Genomic DNA, 14,207 nt, shown 5'->3' on the forward strand with positions numbered 1-14,207 from the left:
TCAGCTCTCACATATGAATGAAAGCATATGATATTTGTCTTTCTATGCTTGACTTATTTCACTTCACATAGTGACCTCCAGTTCCATTCATATTGCTGCAAATCTCAGGATTTCATTCTTTTTATGGCTGAATAGTACTCCATTGTGTATATATACACATTTTCCATATTCATTTATCTACTGATGGACACTTTGACTCCATACTTGGCTATTGTGAATAGGGCGGCAACAAACATGAGGTGCCAGTATCCCTTTGCTATACTGATTTCCTTTCCTTTGGATAAATAGCCAGTAGTGGGATTGCTAGATTGTATGGGAGTTCTATTTTAGATTTTTGAGAAACCTTCATGCTGTTTTCCATAATGGCTTTACTTACATTACCACCAACCCTGTACAAGAGTTCCCTTTTCTCTACATCCTTGCCAGTATTTGTTATTTTTGTCTTTTTGATAATGGCCATTCTAACTGGGGACAGATGATATCTCACTGTGGTTTTGATTTGCATTTCCCTGATGATTAGTGACGTTGAGCATTTTCTCATATAGCTGTTGGTCATCTGTATGTCTTTTGAGAAACTTCTATTCAGAGACTTTGCCACTTTTTAATGAGATTGTTTGTTTGTTGTTTGAATTTCTTGTATATGGTGAATATTAGTCCGTTGTTAGATGAATAGTTTGCAAGTATTTTCTCCGATTCTATAGGCTGTCTCTTCACTGTTGTTTCCTTTGTTATACAGAAGCTTTTGTTTAATATAGTTCCATTTGTCTATTTTGTTTTTGTTGCCTGTGCTTTTGAAGTCTTAGCCATAAAATCTTTGCCTAGACCAATGTGCTGAATAATTTCCCCTGCCTGTTTTGAGAAATCATCATGTATAATTTTTTGATTGCTTCACTAAGTTTGTATGTTTCTATATATGAAATATTAACTTCATTTATAAACTAAACACAGTGAATCTAGGAATGTGAGCAGTGACTCTTTATATACCAATCTATATCTTTTTATAAGACTGCTGGTGAAGACAGTCAAATCTACATTCTATTAGTGGTAGCAGTAACTTCTTTCAGTGAGGGATTAAAATTTCTAACTATTATTTTTAAGTTGTACTTAATAGTTACTGCAGACTTTCAAAAACAGTAGTAGAAGTTCATGTGCATATAATTTCTTAAGATTTTTTTAAATAGAGTTTTTTTCTTGGAGGAGAACCTTTAAAAAACAACATAAACACATATTTTAGAAACATGCTAACCTATTAAGCTGTAAGTCACCATGAAAAACTCTGGAATAAGGGGATATAAACATCAGATACCATGAGAGAGCAGAGGCAGAAAGCAAAAATGTAAAAGTAGCTTTTCCTGATAAATTTATCCAGAAAATAAAACACAGGAGAAAACTGTATCTTTTTATACAGTCTATAAATATTTAAGATTTCTCTTGGGATATTCTTGCATCAATAAAGTCCTACATTTGCTAGAAAAAGTGGGAAAATATGGCTCAAAATGGAGAATTCGCTTTAACCCTCCTAACAAAAAAAGCTGCCAAATCACCTTATGCTAATATTCTCTAAGCTACACAAATACTTCAAGCACAAATCCTAAGGCTGGAATGCAAAATTTCCCAATAAATATATTTAATATATTTAAGTATAACTATATAACATGTATAACCATCATAATCTTCCACAGATTAGCTCATTTCATCTCTACTGCTTTTTTTTTTTGACATTTCAAAGATTAAGGCCAAGAATCTTTTCTCAAACATCAACTATATTATCAGATACTTTACAATCCTTCCCTAATCAGCTAGTTTTCGAATCTGTCCTAGAAAACATTTCTTCTAGAAATATGCTATTATTTCTTACTTCAGATTCTAATAAACTTTACAACTGAAGTAATTCACTGTACTTTGTTAAGTGCTATTAATGACACTAAAAACAAGTTAATCATAAATTATTACATCAAAAAATTTGAGGTCAAAGGAACTATGAGTTAAATACTTCCCCAAACACATCTGATGCCCAATCCACCTACTTTCATCATGAGCTCTTTCAATGTTAAGGGCTCTATTGTGTTGATTCAAGCTTAGCTGCTGCTCGTGAAGGTCCACAGGAACAGGGTTTATGCCAGTCCCTTCAAGGTATAACCTGATTCTCTGCCTCCACAACCACCTTAGAAAAGGAAGAAAAGGTAAATTATGTTAAAATAGAATAAATTAAAGAGTAGACATTATAATAATTTAACCAAATTAAATAGTTAATAAAAACTAGTTACTAGTTATTCCATGAATAAATTATATCGGAAACACCTAAAGCCTATAGCTTCCTTATTCAAATGACAGATTTGAATATTTTATTCTCTTTTCAATTATAACGGAAACACCTAATGTGCTTGTACAAAATCTCCCAAGTAACTTCAATTAAGTCAAACTCTATCAAGAACCCATAAAGTCCAAGATACTGAGCTTGATATAGCTTGTGCTTTGCTCAGCAAAAAATACTATACAAAAAGGAAAGCATTCTTAAATTAAAATAATATTGTGTTCAGATGGCTGGATTAGATAAAAATCCCTCTCCACAAATTTTGTAATGGAGGTTTTTTTAAAACAATAAAAGGAAAAAACGATTAAGAAACAATAAATAAAACAGCTTTGATTACACCTAAAAATTTAAATAACATCTCTGGTAAAAGGAAAAAAACAATCAGGTTTGATTTCAAAACTGATAATCAATGTATCAAAAGTCAGTGGGACAGATTCTGCTAGGTAAGTATACAAAAATATACTTCCACTTGGTAGCTATAAATTAGCCATTTCTAAAGTTGTCAAACTTCTGAAATGACTAGAAACTAGAATTATTGGTAATGAAATGATTCTTGAAAAGAAGATCTAATACAACTTCACAAACATCTGTGGGAAAAGCTTTCCCCAACTATAAAATCTAGTCCAAGTCAGGAAATAAAAAGTAGTCCAACTTGGCTCTCTCAAATATAATTGGCCAACCTCATGCTCCTTCCTCCACCTTCCTCTTTTCCTGATGGTCTGACCACTGAACATATTAAGTAAAAGAAACTTTTAAAAATCCCATCCCCACTGCTTAAGAAATACTTTTATGTGAGACAGATACCAGGAATCTCAGCATGGTTGCATTAAATCCAACTCTCAATCATTACTAGATGGGAGATAAAGATAAAAAATATAAAATCTGAAAATTCAAACAATTTCAGCCAAAGTTTTAATTACCTTTCCACTAAACTGATAAGGACATGTAACAAGGTTAAGAAAGTAGAGACATGGCGGCTATCTCACTGAAGGAGAAAAAAAATTTCTATATGCAGTTATATTATAGGCCAACCAATATTTGTCAGGGTTTCTCTCCACAATTCCAACTGGACTAGGAGAAGGTAAATTAGACCTGTTTGTGACTCAGCTAATACATTACTTTTAATGGCTACTGTTATATCTATGGAGTAATCCAAACATTATCTGATTTGTTCTGGTTTTTTGTGTGTTTGTTTGTTTTGAGACGGTCTCACTCTGTTGCTCAGGCTGGAGTGCACTGGTGTGATCTCGGCTCACTGGGACCTCTACCTCCTGGGCTCAAGTGATCCTCTCACCTCAGCCCCACAAGTAGCTGGGACTACAGGTGCTTGCCACCGTGCCCAGCTAATTTCTGTATTTTTTGTAGAAACAAGGTTTCACCATGTTGCCCAGGCTGGTCTCAAACTCCTGAACTCAAGTGATCCACCCGCATCGGCCTCCCAAATTACTGGGATTACAGGCATGAGACACCGTGCCCTGCCTGATTTGTTCTGTTTTTTAACAGCATTATTAATGGCACATACTTATTAAGATACTTACATAAGAACAACTGTAAGAAATTCCTACCTGAACTCACCACGATAGAACTTCTGTAAGGCTTCTGGAAAGGAATGTGTATATCGAACGGGCAGGCATAAATGACCCTCAGACCTATATTTTAACAGGAATTTTTTGGTGATATAAAGAGGAAAAGAAAAAAGGTGAAGCAAACAAATTTAATCAAAAGGTATCACTAAGCTATAAAAATAAGAAATGAAATTCTAAAAATTTCTACTCTATATTCCATTTTTTTGCCACAAAATTGTGTTCTTTCAACAAAAACAAAAAAGACCAGACAGAATTAGTAGTCTACATCCAGCTTTAATGCCATAATACATAATATGTGAGTTTCTACATTACAATGAAACTAAAAATAGCAGCAAATCTGCCACTGACTAATTACCCTGTAAAGTTATTTAATGGTACAGTGTTGTTCAAATCATTACATTATTTAACTACTACCTTCAAATTTTTATTCTAACCTTTAAATTATTTAACTATTAACTTTGGGCAACCCACTTTAGCATCAGCTTCCTCATCTCCAAAATCAGGATAAACCAGCAATCTCAAAAGGAATCAAAATATTTATGTGAAACGTTTTGAACCATAATCCTTTTTGAAATGTCATTTAAGACATCCTAAGTCACTAAAAAAGAACTGAGAAAGCTTAATCCAATGTAATCCTTCATTTATTCAAAAATACATAAATAATGAAACTCCTTGAAGGAGTTCATAGCTTGATGTGGAAGACAAATTAAAACAAATCATTGCAAATTATAAGGGGGTAAGATTGCCTCTTGGTTGGTGTAGATGAGAGTATGTGGCACCTAAAGATGTCCAGAAGGCTCAGTCATCATCATTTAATGATACTCCAATCTTGAAGAAAAGACTGAGGGTAGGCTTAGCAAAACAAACTCCTGATAATAAATGTAAATCAACTTGTAAGCGTGAAGAGCACAGAAACGTGTTTTTACAAAGTTGTGAATAGTCAACTTCTTTATCTAAGTGGGTCAACACTGAGGTTAAGAAAGCGTAAGGCCTAGGTTTTTAAATTTTTATATTCATTGTAACACTTCACACAATGTTAAGTATAAAAAAGGTATCAATAGTCATTTGACAGAATAATACCTGCTGACGTCAACTGTAAGTCTAAAACCCCTGTAGAGAGAAGACTTTCTCATGAGGTTACAGTCAGATATCAGCTAGGGTGGCAGGCATCTGAAGGCTTGACTTGGGCTAGCACGACCACTTCCAGGGTTGCTCACTCACATGGCTGGCAAACTGGTGCTGGCTGTTGGCAGGAGGCCTCAATCACCCTCCACGTAAGCCTCTCCACAGAGCTGCTTGTGAGTATCCTCACATCATGGTGGCTGTCCTACCCCACAATGAACAATCCTGAAGACCAATACAGATGCTGCAATACCATTTATGACCTGGCCTTGGAACTTACACATTCTCACACCATATTCTACTGGTCACACAGGCCATCCCTGATTGAATACTGGGGGGCAGGGAGGAGTACATTAAAGGATACCTAAATACTAGGAAGCTACCTTGGAGGCTGACTACCGCATGCCCTCTATCCTGTTTTGAATATTAAGCTTTCAAATGTTGTAATTGTTTACCAGGCTCAGTAGAGTGGCTGTAGAATACAGAAGAGATGGATGGAAATTACACATTTGATTTAGATGAGTCCATGTGAGTGGGCCATCTTGAAAGTGGATCCTCCAGCCCAAGTCAAGCCTTCAGATGCCTACAGACCAAGCTGACATCTGCTTATCCTCAGGAGAGATCTCAAGCCAAAACCACCCAGCTAAATTGCTCCTGAACTCCTGACATGCACAACCCATAAGAAATAATACACTGTTACTGTCATAAGCCTCTAAGTTTTGGGGTGATTTGTTATGCAGCATTTGACAACTAATAAATAGGAGAAAAAACTTAAGTTGAATATTAACTTCTGGGCTTTTTTTAAGGACTGAGATACCATTATATTTAAGATAAAGAAATCAGACAACTTGAAGCATACACAAAACCAGAAGGCAATTTAATATATCTGCCTGGAGGCAAGAAGAGAAACCAAAGAACTTCTAACACCTGTTCTTCTAGCTAGAAAATAGAGAAGAGATGACAATATTAACAATTGCTTGCCAGCTTCAAATTCCTACAAATTTATGAATATGAAGCCAGTTTTCAAAAGAAAATATAATTCAATAAACTGTGTAACATATGATCACTAAAGTTAAGAATCTTTTACCTTAATGATATAAAAATAAGCCATTAAGAAGTTCTAAAACCCACATGCATCAACATTGATGGCAATTAAAAATTAATTACTGAACCAATTATCTGTATTATTTACATTCAGGGAATATTTACTCAGCTAGATTGGGGTTCTATCCCTATTCCCTAAAATCACTTAATTAATCATTCATTTTTCAAGTGTTTATTACCTACCAGCTATGTATAAAACTATGCTAGTGACAGAGAAATTAAAATACAAGGTCCTATACTCAAGGAATTTATAGTCTAATGGAAGAGAAAAGGAAACAGAAAATAAATATATAGGGATAAGTGCTTTCTGTAGAGGGAATTCCAACCCAGGAGAAACACCAGTCTTGAACAAACAAGAAACACAGAAGTGAGTAAGTGGTATAAGGGGACTTTTGACAAAAGCACATACAAAGGCATGGGTGGGTGGGTTAGGGGGACATTGGCCTTCTGGAGAACTCTTTCACCTACTCTCAAATCATGCCTGGAGTCTTACATATCAACAAAGCTCCCCACCAGAGTAAAAGCATCCCTGTGTGGGCCTCTAACCAGAATGTTGGTGGACACTCATATAGTTACATTTTGCAGTTAAGAACAGCCTTATAGAAAGGATCCTAGGCTGATCCTAGAACAGTTCCCAAAAATATATTTTTTAAGCTAAAGAATGTGTCATGCCTGTGGACATATGAGGACAGGTGAAACTAGAAAAGCAAACAGGCAAGAGACAGTGAAAGATAATATATATTATGCTAAGGAATTTACAATGTATCCTGAAGGTCATGGGAAACTCTAAAAGATTTAATAAGGAGTGGATATAATCAATTAGATCTGCGCTTTAGAAAGAAGACTAAGGCAATGTGTAAAGGATGAGTTAGAAGGAGAGAGACTGTAAGCTAGTTCGGTAATTTAAACAAACTATAAAGTGCTGAGCTATTTTTAGTGGCAGTGAGGATGGCAAGAGATGGACTCAAAAGTAAGTTCCCTAGAACTTAGGACCAATTTGACGATAGAGTGAGGGAAAGGTAGTTACAGCTTCAGCACAGATGATTTCATTCATCAAGAATGATGGGAGAGAGGAAAGGAGAGTTTATTTGTACATGTTACATTTTTAATACCACTGGATATATCCAAAGTAGAGGCCAGTGTGGCTAGAATAGAATAAAGGGGAAAATAATAGGCAATAAGGACAGAGAATGGTAAAGGGCCAGATAATGTACAGCCTGTATGTCACATTTAAGGTGACCAACTGTCCCCTGGTTTGCCTAGGACTGACATTCTCCTGGGACACAGGACTTTCAGTGCTAAAACTAGGAAAGTTCCAAGAAAACCAGGAGGAGTTTGTCACCCTATTCATAGTAAAAAAGTAGATTTTATCCTAAGTTAGATGGGGAGCCACGACAAAAAAAAATCTAGGCAGAGAAGTCACATAATATTATCAAACTTCCATAAAATAATCACGCTGGCTGCAGTGGGGAGAAGAACTAAGAAACTATAAGGGTAAGAATGGAAGCAAGAAGATCAGTGTTGGAATAAAGATTCTGGAGTCCCAGGGGACTCCAATAATACCACAGTATTAATCAGCCTCCCTAGAGACAATATAGGAATTGAAGAAGAAAAAAGATGGCCCAGAGCACAATATGTAAAAATATCAGTATTTAGCCAGTAACCAAATAGTAAGATCCTTCAAAAGAGATACAGACAAAGATATAGTCACAGAGATAGGAAGAAAGAGGTATCATAAATGCCAAAAAAGTACAGTTGAAATAAGGGAGCAGTTAGCACCAAAACTTCCCAGAAACTGGGTAAGACAAGGACTAAAATATCCAGTAGATTCTGTAAGTAGGATATCACTGATCTCTAAGGCAAAAGCAAGGTCAATGAACTGGTTGGGGGCAAATCCATAAAAAAATTGCAAAGTTTTAGAAAATAACTGAGAACTGAAGAAGTGGAGATACCAAGCTTGGGGATAAGTGGAAGGAAAAGAGATAATAACCAAGAGAGCGACACAGGGTAAAGGATTGTTAAAATTTTCTTGAAAAACAGGAGTCTTGAACAAGTCTTTTTAGGCTAAAAGGAGTCAAGTGTGAAGGGAGAGAAAAAAAGACAACGAGACAGGACAAGATTTTTTTAAGCAGGAGAAAAGGTGAAGTAGTTCTAATCCAGTGACTTTCAATTCCTCTGTGAAAAAAGGGTGGGTTTATTGAAGAAAGAAGGATAAGGGAAGCGAAGTGAATGCAAAAGTTGAACTACTGAAGCAGCCACCACAGAGAATGGGGAAGAGAGATGAGTAGGGCTACTTAGGAAGTTTGTGTGCAACTCTAAGTCCACTGCTAAGTGCTGAAGACTACAAATTGGAAGTGCCACCAAACCCAAAGATCTTTTTTTCCCCAGATGACCATGCAGTACTGATGCAGAAGTAGAAAGGATGATGGTCAGATTGATCTAGAATTGTGCAGAAAGATAATCATGAAGATATATTTGCATTTTGGGGGGCCAAGGTGGGCAGATTCCTTGAGATCAGGAGTTTGAGACCAGCCTGGCCAACATGGTGAAACCCCATCTCTACTAAAAATACAAAAATTAGCCAGGTGTGGTGGTGCATGCCTGTAGTCCCAGCCACTCAGGAGGCTGAGGCAGAAGAATTGCTTGAACCCAGGAGGCAGAGGTTGCAGTGTGCTGAGAGTGCGTGCGCCACTGCACTCCAGCCTGGGCAACAGAGCAAGACGCTGTCTCAAAAAAAAAAAATAAATAAATAAATATATAAATAAATATTTAAGAAAGTGAAGTGAGGAAGAAATAAGTGGAGAAAATGGAGGGGATCAAAATACTGAAAATCAAAGGGCAGATTTAGTGGGATAAAGTAATAAGACTGCTGTTAAGGTGTTAAGGTAGGAGGCTGCAGTCAGAGTGGAATTAATTAGGATTGTAGAGATAGGGAATTCCAGATGATCATAAAGTCCAGGTATAGTCATGGCTGTGGGTGGCTAGAACAGAATGAGGGTAAATATCACAAAGCTGAGGAAGGAAAAAAAAAGTGCCAATAGTGTTTGGATAGGTCTTTTTATTAAGTCAGTAAAGTCACCACCCCCCAAAAAAATCAGTGGTAGCATAATGAGGAATATAAATACAAGCCATAAGGAAGGGTAGAAAATGGATCATTATTAACTTGTCCCTCCTCAGCGATACCAAAGGTCCCCAACACTCACCTGGGTCAAGAACTCAGGTCTATTATGCCACAGATCCTACTCCCAAACTACCTGGGAAGCTAAAATGTGAGAACTGGTCCATCCCATAACATAATTTCCTACCACCAATGTCAGCTAGATGTATATATATTTTTCATGCCTGAGCTTAAAACTAGAGCTATATCCTTGAAAACAACTACATAAAAGACAATCCTACTCAATTCTACGTACCTAAATTTCATTACTAGAATGTTTCTGGAACATGGTTCTAATGTTCATGGTGGCCAGGAACAATGATGCTTCCACTTAGACACCATACACCATGGTAAAATGTCTGTAGCAACAGAGCCCAAGAATGTGAACATGGTCGAGAAAATAAAAAATAGCTTCCAAATTTTCAGACAGACCATAAAAAGATACTATGCAAGCAAAGCAGAAATGCATGTATGTATAACCTAAAAAAAAAATTAAAAAGCACACCACACAAATCAAACAAAAAGTATATGTTCTTTCTTACCGTTCTGGATCAGTGTTTACCCCTATAACTGGTTTAAGTCTGTCCAAGACTTTACTTGCTGCCAGCAGCATTGTGCCATCACCTAAGGAACATAAGACAAAATACAAGATATAACCAGATTTCTGTTATAAATCTAGTTTTTGGCCATTTTGAAAATTAGTAGTTTTAACAAACATACCCCACCCTACTAACTGCTATAGCCTATCCCACTCCCTTTCTACCTATTATACCTTTGGATTCTCTCTCCCACTCTAATCCAGGATTTCACAAGTGGCAAGATTACATTTAGGCAGAATAATTCTTTGTTGTGGGGACACCGTAGAATGTTTTAGAGGTAGTCCCTTTACAGTAGCACCCCACAGTTGGTAACCATTAATCTAATCCAAAAACTTCTATTAGCCAATCTTCTTCTCCCATAACGCCAGCCCAAATTCACAAATTATTTTAATGAAAACATATCCAATGTGTCCAACTTCAAATTTTTCTCTTCAACACCTGATGTCCACTTAAAGCTTTAGAAACAGTAGCCATTAACTTAATGATAAAGTTCAGAAAAAAGTAAGTATAAGTATATTGAGACCAAAGAGGAATAGAATTTACCTCATCTCATTAAACTCTTTATCAACTTCATTTTTTTCTTAAAACTGTCATAACTATACCAAAATACAATAACTGATCCTTTGAATCATATTTGAAGTTAAATGCATACCTTAAATATACACAAGGAACCTCATGGTAGCATCATTCATTTAAAAAGTAGCCTTGTATAAAACACAAGTTTTAAACCTGATCGTAGCAATCCAAAAATGTGTTTAATGGTAAGACTCTGAAGGCTTCAATATAGCTAGACCCTAGGGTATCTGGAAATAATGTGTATTAAACATTTGTATATGCCAGCATCTTTACTTCTGTAAAATTATTACCGCCTGCAGCTATGACAGCATCTGCCCATCGAACAGTCTCTTCATCATATTCTCTCCTCTTTACTAGACGAACCTCAATTCCCTCATTCCTAGGATAAAAAAGGAAAGGTTATATGAAATTTCCACTAATAATATATATAACAGGGGTATGTTTTCTGAGAGGCAGATGATTACAATAGAGACGTAAAATAAACAAATTTGTGTCTTATAAACAAATTTACATGGAGCTTTATAACATTATCTTTTCCATTTAATTACAACAACCAATTAACTATGATAATTAAGGAAGCATATGAATAAATCGAAAGTTATATCCCAAATCTCCATGTGCTTTAAAAGCATTTATAACCACTAGTGAATAGCAATATTGGTTAGAATTTCATTTTCTCTACTCCTTCTAATACTTAAATTCATAATACAAAAATGGTCCAGAAGACTAACACCTTAGAGTGACAATTTTTTAAACTATAAAACTGAATGGCCGTTACTTTAAATCCAACAAATATTCATTGAGTACCAGACACTGGAATAGTGACTAAATACTTTGTAATTCGCATGTTTCTCACACTGACTCTCTTGTACACACATAATTGTGTTTGGTTCTGAATTAACTGAAGTTTCTGTAATTTTCGGACAGAAGTTGCTATAATTTTCAAACACTCAAAAATACTATTACAATGAACACTCATATAATCCACTAGTCTGTTTTAATAAATAAAACATTATACAGTTGAAGCCAGCTGTGTAACTGAATTAACTCTGCAGAAAATGCATTTCTCTGGAAGACCAAATAATTGAAAACACCTGTGACATTTTCAGAGCACAATAAATATTTCTTTAAAGATGCTATAAAATCAGATCCATTAACCTTGATATAATTTTCTGAAAAATGATTTTATAATAACAATCATCACTAAAAATCTAAGAATGGGCTGCTAGTACAAAATAAAAACTGGAAGTCCTGAATATAAAATCCAACCCAAGACCCAATCCCACAGACTTACCGTAAACTATCTATAATATGTTCTACATTTTTGGTATGAATATGATGTCGTTCAAGAAGTCCACTGTAACTAGAGCCTTTCAATGCAAGCTATATCAAAACAAAAGAAATGTTGTTTTACTAATATATATTACACATGATGTTCTAATATTATGATTTTTAAAAGCCCCATATAAAATACAATTTTTTGAAAATACATTTTAATAACTACCTGTGAAACCTACAAATACAAATTGAACTAGAAAGCCTGATATCAGAAAATTATAATTTGACTTTAATACCAAATACAGCATTACGTTTTCTGAATCATATAGTCACCAGGATCTCAAAATCTTATGTTTTACAGCTTAAGTTTTTTTTTTTTGATTTCTTTTTTTTTTTTTTTTTGAGATGGAGTCTCGCTCTGTCGCCCAGGCTGGAGTGCAGTGGCGCGATCTCGGCTCACTGCAAGCTCCGCCTCCCGGGTTCATTCCATTCTCCTGCCTCAGCCTTGATGATTTTTTAACACATTGCATATGGCTACTTGATGACCAAAGATAAACTAATATTTGTAGAGGCGGTTAGATGACCTTTGTTCCACTTGGATTTGCTTCTCTCTCGTTCTCAGATTTATAAACTCTATTTGGAATTTACCTTACGCAATCTAAACAAAGGGCTGACTAGCTCCCTTAGAAAGGATAACATATATATATATATATATCCTTCAAGAATTATTTTTCCTAGTTGGAGTAACATTTTATTACTATCTTACCATTAAAAATTTTTAAAGTATATTTCTTATGAATAATCCATAAAGTAAAATGTAGAGAAAAAAGTCAGAAATATCCTTAGTGAACGTCCATTTAATCACCAAGTAGGAAATTTGTCCACTAGAGTGAATGCTAGAATTCAAAAGTGTGTTATTTGTACTTTCTTTGCTCCTCCGAATTCCTTTATACCTTTCCTTTCCCTTTTTTTTTTTTCTTTTTTTTTTGTTCCTGAGATGCTGTCTTGCTATGTTGCTCAGGCTGGTCTTGGATTCCCAGGCTATAATGATTCTCCTGCCTCCATTTCCCAAATAGATGAGATTATAGGCATGTGTCACTGTGCCCAGCTTATACCTTTCCTCTTTATGTAACAAAATCAGTCTTTCAAATACCTGTCTAATACATGATTTTTTTTTTTGAGACAGGGTTTGGCTCTGTTGCCCAGGCTGGGGTGTAGTAGTGCGATCTCAGCTCACTGCAACCTCCGCCTCCTGGACTCAAGCCGTCCTCCCACCTCAGCCTCCCAGGCAGCTGGGACTACAAGTGTACACCACCACAACCAGCTAATTTTTGTTTTGTTTTGTTTTGTTTTTGTTTGGTAGAAATGGGGTTTTACCATGTTGCCCAGGCTGGTCTCGAACTCCTTGGCTTAAGCAATCCACACACCTCGGCTTCCAAAAAAGCTGGGGTTACAGGTGTGAGCCATCACACCCAGCCTAATATACAATCTCAAATATTTTGTTTTAAATCATTACTTACTGAACTATAAAGTAAAACTAATTTTTAGACAGCATTTTAATACATATTTTACTTTTTAAAGGTTATAAAGAAAACACTAACAATATAGAAGATGCATATTTAAAGAAAATTGAAATCAAATATAATCTTATGGCTCAAAATCATTAGTGTTAATATTTTGATACCTGCCTTCCCCATCTTTTGCCTACGAATACTGGGTTAAGAGTTTTTAAATAGTTTTGTCCTCGCTTTGTAATCTTTGTATGTTCTCACAAAAGAGAAGCTGAGGAAGCAATTGGCTATTGTGAAAATTAATTAATAGATGTTAACTCACCAAGATTTACTATAATAGACAGCCTGTGCCAAAGTTTAATGCCTAGCCAAAAGCCTCATTAAACTTAGACTAAGCAACCAATGTCAATAATTTTTTAAAGGAAAGCACTGACTATGATAATAACTAGAAAAATCCTTCATTTAATTTAATCAACAAATCAACACGAGTCAGTAAGGTTTGAAAAACTATTTTAGAGTAGAATTTCTTAATATGGACCAACATAGCATGAATATTCAGATTACCACTATCATTACCCAGCTACAGATTGACTAAAACTGCACTAACCACCTCTCAGTATGGACCACTACCCTCTCCCTTGGCAATCTCTAGTTTCACGGCTTTAAAGGAGATCTATATGCTGATGCTGATGATTCCCAACTGCTGTCTCCCAACCCGGCCTATCTTTAGAGCTTCAAATACATTTATTCAACTGCTTATTTGACATCTTTCTTTGGCTATCTAACAGGCACCTCAAATTTAGAGGGCTAGATATTGAACATGCTAGATACTGAATACTTGAAATACTATTATGATTCATTACGTATCTAGCATGTTCAATATCTAGCCCTTGATTTTCTGGCCCAAGAATTCCCCACCTATGGCTTAAGCCAACAGTCTAGTCACAGTCGATGCCTCCT

At 35.6% G+C, this 14,207-nt stretch overlaps 1 protein-coding gene across 3 annotated transcripts in view; it reads right to left on the reverse strand.

Moving 5' to 3' along the window:
• The window catches only part of NADK2 (NAD kinase 2, mitochondrial), a 47,270-nt gene that overhangs the window by 21,077 nt on the left and 11,986 nt on the right, over nt 1-14,207 (reverse strand). For all 3 annotated transcript variants that reach the window (XM_032135788.2, XM_032135789.2, XM_058430334.1), the window contains exons 2-6: nt 11,753-11,841; nt 10,749-10,837; nt 9,826-9,907; nt 3,880-3,963; nt 2,028-2,164 (exon numbers count right to left, since the gene is read on the reverse strand). In XM_032135788.2, the coding sequence (XP_031991679.1) occupies nt 2,028-2,164; nt 3,880-3,963; nt 9,826-9,907; nt 10,749-10,837; nt 11,753-11,841 (481 nt within the window). The remainder of the gene's footprint in view (nt 1-2,027; nt 2,165-3,879; nt 3,964-9,825; nt 9,908-10,748; nt 10,838-11,752; nt 11,842-14,207) is intronic.

This window comes from Hylobates moloch, unplaced genomic scaffold (genome assembly GCF_009828535.3).
Source record: "Hylobates moloch isolate HMO894 unplaced genomic scaffold, HMol_V3 SCAFFOLD_17, whole genome shotgun sequence".
In the NCBI taxonomy this organism is placed as follows: Eukaryota; Metazoa; Chordata; class Mammalia; order Primates; family Hylobatidae; genus Hylobates; species Hylobates moloch.